An 8,261-nucleotide genomic window follows, 5' to 3' on the forward strand; every position below is an offset into this window, starting at 1 on the left:
CGGGTTCGTGCCCCGGTCCGGGAAGATCCCACATGCCGCGGAGCGGCTGGGCCCGTGAGCCGTGGCCGCTGAGCCTGCGCGTCCGGAGCCTGTGCTCCGCAACGGGAGAGGCCACAGCAGTGATAGGCCCGCGTACCGCAAAAAAAAAAAAAAAAAAGAACCCCTCCAACGAGTGAAGACTGGTTAATCAAACTGTGGATATTACTACTCAGCAATAAAAAGTTATGAGGCACTAATAAATGTTACAATATGGATGAGCCTTGTAGACAGTAAACTAACTGAAAGAAGGGAGAAATAAAGCCACGTTATATGACTTAATTTATATGAAATGCCCCAAAGAGCCACATTCATGCAGACAGAAGGTAACAATGTTTCCTTGTGGCTGGGGATGGAATATGGAATAACTGCTAAAGTGTGCAGGTTCTTTTTTTTTTTTTTAAAGGGGAGTGAGTGATGAATGATGAAAATACTGCGGTTGGACATTGTAAATATACAAGTCCTACCATACTGTGCACTTAAAAAGTGTGAATTTTATCGTATGCAAATTATACCTCAACAAAACAAACATAATCTAGTATCTCCATATCAAACTCAGGAAAGAGATCTGCTCTATTATACTAACCATGGCCTACAAGGTGTTGGGGATATGAGTTCCAGTTTCCATTGTACTAATGGAAGGAAAAGACGATGACAGGAATAACGGCAAGATGGGGAGGAACTGAAGAGACACATTGTAAGATAAAACTAACATATCAGGTCTCCAAAAATTCCAGTGATGCACCTGCACATTAGCAACAAGTCTCCTGCTTCCACATTCTGAGACTTTAGTTCAACCTAAATTAAAACGTGAGAGGCCTCTTTCTTTGTGTTCATATAACACATGCTTTGTACCTGTCATTGCTCTGTGTACATTTTCATACCACACAAAACTAAAAATAACTTGATATATGCATCATCCAGATTTTTCACTGATTCCATAAAAAGGAAATACAAAATATACAAATTGGGCTAAACAGTATTTTTAAAACACGATAAATATGACTAACAAAATGGAATGTTACTACAGTTTAGAAACTATGAAACATATTGCTTATTACTGTAACTTCAAACAGATTTTTATAGCCTTTCAACAATGACTATTATGAAGAATTACTGAATCATTATGTACTGTCTCATACACACTTCCACATATTAATTTTCATGAAACAAGTATGAAAATATCTTAGGCAATTTTTGTAAATCGGATTTCACAACCATTTTCAATAATCATATTGTACAATGGGCTCTACATGTGCATCAGAAGGAATGTCGCAAGTATGTTATCACATGATGAAAACTGTGGTCTTTTCCCAACCAAGAATTCAGGAGTTTCAAGCGTAAACATTCAGTTTTTATACGAAAGAGTCTGTTTCCATTTTTGATGTCTGACTACTGACACCTTTAAACCTCACTAAAACCTCTTCCGATTCTGCCCAACTGGGCAGGGCAGGCTGATGATAAAGCCTGAGTGCTCCCTCCCTTGGCAGCAGTTGTAGGTTCACATCACAAGAAAGTACCATCACCCCAGCCTGGTCCTGTATCCACCATAACACAAGCCAGTCACCATTCTCTGCTCTCTGTAGCCATTTTTGGAACAACTTGGGAAGTCTACCCTGCTCTCCCCAGAAAGGCTCATTATGTAACAAACATTCATATGCAAACACTTTGTGTATGGAATTATTAGTCCTGACATCCAAAACTTGAGTGGGCTCTGTCCTGTTCCAGCAGAGTTAGCACAAGTTCAAACTAACAAAACATGTGTTACAGGGTGACTATATGAGCTATCAAAAAAATTCTCAGCGTGGGGCTTCCCTGGTGGCGCAGTGGTTGCGCGTCCGTCTGCCGATGCAGGGGAACCGGGTTCGCGCCCCGGTCCGGGAGGATCCCGCGTGCCGCGGAGCGGCTGGGCCCGTAAGCCGTGGCCGCTGGGCCTGCGCGTCCGGAGCCTGTGCTCCGCAACGGGAGAGGCCACGGCAGGGGGAGGCCCGCATACCACAAAAAAAAAAAAAAAAAAAAAAAAAAAAATTCTCAGTGTGTATGTTCATTCTTAAAAGGAAACTCATGAACACCGATCCTTTCAAATTATTTCCCTGAGTGCTCCAATTACAAAAAATAGGCTGTTATATTTATCTTTACTTCTGAAATTTCTATTTTCTTATATGTTTCCTATCCTTACTATATTTCTATTTTCACTTCAGGTAAAGGTGCAATCCCTGGGTCTAATCTTGGCCTCCACACACAAAAAGGCAGGCAAAACTATAATCATATCGTGTATATCCATGAATGGGGAGGCAGGTATTAGGGTGTGAGAATCTGAAATTTCACTGTATTTTTATTATAGCCACAGAAATAATCTAGGATACACCATGCAGTGAATAGCTAAATGCAAATTATGAATATACATTTTCAAAATTGTAAGTTGAGTCTAACGTGGAAAGAGATTGTTATGGATGCCATTCAACCCAAACAGCCAAATAATGTATTATTAGTGTTCATCTAGTCTGTCACTCCCCAGAGGCTCTCAAATTTATATCATACTGTATCTTAAAATTGTGTCCTAGTTTTTCTACGTTACACGGATATGAATAAACCCCACCTAAAGAAGTAGGTCCTTTTTTTTTTTTTTTGGCCGTGCAGCGCAGCTCGGGGGATCTTAGTTCCCTGACCAGGGACTGAACCTGGGTCCTTGGCAGTGAGAGTGCGGAGTCCTAACCACTGGACCGCCAGGGAATTCCCAAGAAGTAGGTCCTTTCATCTTACTGATCCCTTCCCTGAGAGCATCATGGTGACAAATGAAAAGCATGTAATGAAACTATGACATCAACAGGTGTCTAAGTTCAGGTTGTAGGTCATCAACAATAATGTAGCCTTTTCAAGAAACATCAAATAACTGAATAAAAAAATTTCACGGGGCTTCCCTGGTGGCGCAGCGGTGGAGAGTCCGCCTGCCGATGCAGGGGACGCGGGTTCGTGCCCCGGTCCGGGAGGATCCCACGTGCCGCGGAGCGGCTGGGCCCGTGAGCCATGGCCGCTGCGCCTGCGCGTCCGGAGCCTGTGCTCCGCGACGGGAGAGGCCACGGCAGTGAGAGGCCCGCGTACCGCAAAAAAAATAAAAAATAAATTTAAAAAAAAATCACAAACTGAAGATAAACTTTCCCAGATGTCCTTTCTCCACTGGCAGATTTAGTTCTCCCAGTATAAATTTTCTTATGTGTAAGTCGATCGACAGCACTGGTTGAACACTTTATCACCTTTGTTACATTTGTAATGTTTCTATCCAGTATGAATTCTTTGTGGTGTATCCTAGGCCACTGCTTAAAGGCCTTGACACACTTGTACAGTTTCTATCTTATGTGACTTCATTCATGACCACAAAGGTACACATTTCTGACAAAGCTGATCACTGTCATTACACTTGGAAGGTTTCTCTCTAGTAAGAATTGTTATGTTCCACAAGCCTGGTTGCAAGCTTTGCCACATACTTAAGTTTTATATGATTTCTCTCCTTGATGGAGTCTCTGATTTTAAGGCTTGACCACCTGCATAAGTTTTATCTCAATCCTAATATTTGTATTATATTCTTTCTACTATGAATTCTCCAACGATCCCCAAAGCTTCAGCTTTTAATAAAAGCACTGCCACATGTATCAGCTTTATAATGTTTCTTTTCAGTATGTATTTTCTGATGCCTAGAAAGGTTTGTTAATTGGGTAAAAGCTCTGCCACACTCATGACATTTGTAAGGTTTCTCACCAGTATGAATTATCTTATGTCGATTAAGATGTGAACTATCTGTAAAGGCTTTGCCACACTCATTACATTTATGAGATTTCTCTCCAATATGAGTTCTCTTGTGACGCCAAAGTTGTGAATTCTGGATAAAAGCCTTATCGCATTTATTACATTTATAAGGTCTTTCTCCTCTATGAATCCTCTGATGTGCCGCAAGGCTTGAGTGCTGGATAAAAGCCTTGCCACACAAATTGCATTTGAGTTCTCCAGTGTGAGTTCTCTCATGACCCCACAGCTGTGACTGCTGCATCAAAGCCTTGACACACACACTACATTTATTTGGTTTCTTTCCAGTATGCCTTCTCTGATGCCTACTAAGACTTGAAATTTGGGTAAAAGCTCTGCCACACTCATCACATTTGTATGGTTTCTCTCCAGTATGGATTGTCTTATGTTGAGTAAGATTTGAATGTTTTGTAAAGGCTTTGCCACACTCAACACATATATAAGGTTTCTCTCCAGTATGGATTCTCATGTGTTGGGTAAGGATTGACCGCACGGGAAAGGCTTTGCCGCACTCATTACATTTGTAAGGTTTCTCGCCCGTATGAATTTTCTCATGAATCCAAAGGAGTGAACGTTGAATAAATGACCTCCCACACTCACGACACTTGTAAGGTTTCTCCCCAGTGTGCAGCCTCTGATGACTCACGAGGACTGAATTTCGACTAAAGACCTTGCCACACACATCACATTTGTATGGTTTCTCTCCTGTGTGGATTATCCGATGGTTCCTGAGGGCTGAGTGCACACTGAAGGCTTTGCCACACTCATTACATCTGTAAGGTTTCTCTCCAGTATGGATTATCTTATGTTGCGTAAGATTTGAATGCTTCCGAAAGGCCTTTCCACACTCAACACATAGGTAAGGCTTCTCTCCAGTATGGATCCTCTTATGCTGAGTAAGGCTTGAACGCTTCCTAAAGGCTTTGCCACACTCATTACATGTGTAAGATTTCTCTCCAAAATGCACCATCTGATGACTTCCAAGGATTGATTTTCGACTGAAGACCTTACCACACACATCACATTCATATGCCTTCTCTCTTGTATGGATGACCTGATGTCGAGTGAGGTTTGAGCGCTGATTAAAGGCTTTGCCACACTCTTTACATCTGTAAGGTCTCTCTCCAGTATGAATTCTCCGATGACACGCAAGGTGTGAATTTCGGCTAAACACCTTACCACATACATCACAATTATATGGTTTCTCTCCTGTGTGGATTAACCGATGTCTACTGAGGTTTGAGCCATAAGGAAAGGTTTTGCCACACTCATTACATTTGTAAGGTTTTTCCTTGTGTGCTTTCTGGTCTTGTATCAGTATTGAAGGATGCATAAAGTCATTCTTATATGTATTAGAAATGTTGGTTTGGACAATAGGAGAAATCGTCTGAAGTGGTAAAAATGAGGTACTGCTGTTGATACTCTTGTCAGCCTGATTAAATTCATCAAATTTCTCTTCACTTTTAAATATATGCAGTTCATCCCAAAAGCTTAATGTAAGCTTATTTTCAATAAGTTTGTTTCCAGTATCCCTTCCACCATGTTGATTTTTTCTGTCAGTGAGATTTTCACTATGGGCTATAGGCATTCCTTTGTAATTTCTTTCATCATCTCTCCACTGACACTCAAACACATGCATGTTTTCCTGGATCTCCCTGAAGTAAAAATCTCTGATTTCATGGCTTTCATGTCTTCCCAACATCACTGTTTGGAATACTTCTCCTGTGTCACTGTTCGCTTTTGGTTTTAATTTCTTGATCACATGTATATGACAGACAGCTACAAGATATAAAGAAACATACGTATCCTATTAATTACAGATCGTAAATAAATGTTTCATGTTGAAAACGTGATACGACGCCAAAGGTAATACTTATCCTGAACAGAGTTATATAACTTCCCAACCATGATCTTCAAATTTTTTGACACACTAAAGAAATAGGATCCTTTATGAATGAAAGAATAATCACGTGTAATTCAAATTAATTTTAGGGTAGCCTAGTCAAACACCCTACGACAAAGACACTCACATTGTGCCAACTTAGCTCTCAAAGAAAGGGTATTTTCCACCATGACCACAAAGATCACATACCTGTTAGCAGTAAACATACTGCTGTCTCATAACTGAGGAGAAAAAACCATAATATATATTTTATGCATAATTACTGTACATAAATAAGTACTAAAGGACAATGTACTGTAATGGTAAATAATCCAAAACAAGCTTATCTAATGGATAATCTAAATAACTCACAGTTTAGAATCACAAAACCATTGTAGCATTGAGAAAATAAATCAATAAAACAATTTAAAAGAAAACAAAATATTTATCTTAATACACATTATAAATCCACATGTACCCATTGAGAATAGGCATTTTACAGCATTAATAAGTGGTGCATGTCAGATATATTGCATAATACATGCTGAAAAAACATCATCTATAAATCACAATATAAATTGATAAATATTCTAGCAAATCATGATAAAGCCAGCATAAATAATAAGTCACCATATTATAGAAAATTTTACTCTGTGGAACTCTTAACATTCCCCCTTTAGAATAAAGAAAGGACTTATATTCTAGAAGGAGCACACAATATGAGAACTGGGAGTTATGTTGAAATCACCGACTTATGCAATATCATGTCAGGAAAATACACAACATTATAAAGAAGAGCTGGAGAAAGAAGTCAGAAGTCACAGTTACGATTTCATGACTGCAGTTATATCAGTCAATTAATAGAGGAATTCCCTCTCTATGCAGTGCCCTTTAATTATCCTGTTCACTGGCACCAAATTATATGTGATACAGAGTAATGTGCTTTGAAAATTTACTAATTAAGGTCAGAGACAACATTGTTGAGAATATACTGCAAAATAAAAACATACAAGGTGTATTGCAGACAAAGGGATATTCATAATAAACATGACAGAAAGTTGACATATCTTATTATAGAAAAGTAACTTTTTGAGTCTTTACTGTAAAACATGCAATATTCTAAGCCATCTAAACACACTAATTTGGGGACTTCCCTGGTGGCGCAGCGGATAAGACTTCACGCTACCAGGGCAGGGGGCCCGGGTTCAACCCCTGGTCAGGGAACTAGATCCCACACACATGCCGCAACTGAGTTCACATGCCACAACTAAGGAGCTGGCGAGCTGCAACTAGGGAGCCCGCCTGCTGCAACTAAGACCCCACACAACCTAATAAAAAAACCCAAAAAACAAAAAAACACTAATTTGTTTTAAGGCTTGAGGTAAATCACCACTATTTTTAAAATAAGGACAGCAGATTCACACGGTTTATGTACATAACACAAATTTACACAGAAAGTGAGAGAAGCAAGATTTGAACCTGTACCTACAGAATCAGACATGTTCTTAAGGACGACTGGCCACTCAGGCAGTATAGATTACAAAATATTACAACGAATACCAGGAGCTTAGAAAGAAATACTTCAAGGGAGATATAAGAACTCAGCTGTGTCACTATAATAGTGTGACTCGGCCACTCCTCCTGGAATTGGCTTTTGAGTCATCAGCCCTGTACATTCTGATTTAGGTCCTGTCTGGAGAAAGTTGTTCAATGGATAAATAGGGGTCATTTTTTTTACAATGCAAGTAGTGCAGGGGTAGGATGGGTGGGTAAAGGAGCGTTGTGAAAATTGGGGAGTTCCAGAGTACAGACTTAATAATTCTAGGAAATAACAGTGTATTCCATCCAAATCAAGATACCTGGTGAGAAAGGTCAGGTATGAGGAAGGGCAAGAGTGGAGGGCAGGGAGTAACAAACATGTGGGTGCACAGCTTGTGTTTGCATATCTGTGGGTATACAACTGCACGAGGGTGACTAAAATACTGACCTCGGAAGAAAAGAAGAACCGGCAAGGAGCACAATGCTTTCCCATCGTTAACTAATGGAATCATATACAGACTATGGGGCAAAAATGGAAGAGATTTTAAAATGCAGAGAGTGTGATGTTGTAGGGAGAAAGCAGGTTTACACCTATATCAATACATGCTGTGAAATTTGTTAAACTGAGTATCTCATGCGTTCCATTTCCAGGCATGTATTCAACACACAATGATATTCCAGGATATGTGCAAGAATGGGAGAAAAATAAGGAAATGGCCATCAAGAGGAGATGGATGTGTTTACTCTGTACACACACATGCAGGTACAATAAAATGTTATCAGTGGTACAGCAAAATAGGGGGATCTTGATTTCAAAAATGATGATCTCCTGGCTGGGTGGGCAGAGAGTTTGTCTGGAGAAACGAAGACAGCAGGAGGTGTTTGCTAAGGTCTGAGCATTTTTTTTTTTTTTTTTTTTTTTTTTGCGGTACGCGGGCCTCTCACTGCTGTGGCCTCTCCAGTTGCGGAGCACAGGCTCCGGACGCGCAGGCTCAGCGGCCAC

At 40.2% G+C, this 8,261-nt stretch overlaps 1 protein-coding gene across 1 annotated transcript; it reads right to left on the reverse strand.

Moving 5' to 3' along the window:
- Nucleotides 1-3,655: 3,655 nt before the first annotated feature.
- On the reverse strand, nucleotides 3,656-5,476 carry LOC114484112 (zinc finger protein 160-like). Its single transcript, XM_028478276.1, has one exon. It carries the CDS (start codon nucleotides 5,474-5,476, stop codon nucleotides 3,656-3,658), a length of 1,821 nt encoding a protein of 606 aa, XP_028334077.1.
- Between the last annotated feature and the right edge of the window lie 2,785 nt (nucleotides 5,477-8,261).

This window comes from Physeter macrocephalus, chromosome 17, assembly GCF_002837175.3.
Source record: "Physeter macrocephalus isolate SW-GA chromosome 17, ASM283717v5, whole genome shotgun sequence".
Lineage (NCBI taxonomy): Eukaryota > Metazoa > Chordata > Mammalia > Artiodactyla > Physeteridae > Physeter > Physeter macrocephalus.

Coding starts and splice junctions, on each gene's coding strand:
- LOC114484112 (XM_028478276.1), bottom strand. CDS start 5,476: ATGCATGTGTTTGAGTGTCAGTGGAGAGATGATGAAAGAAATTACAAA.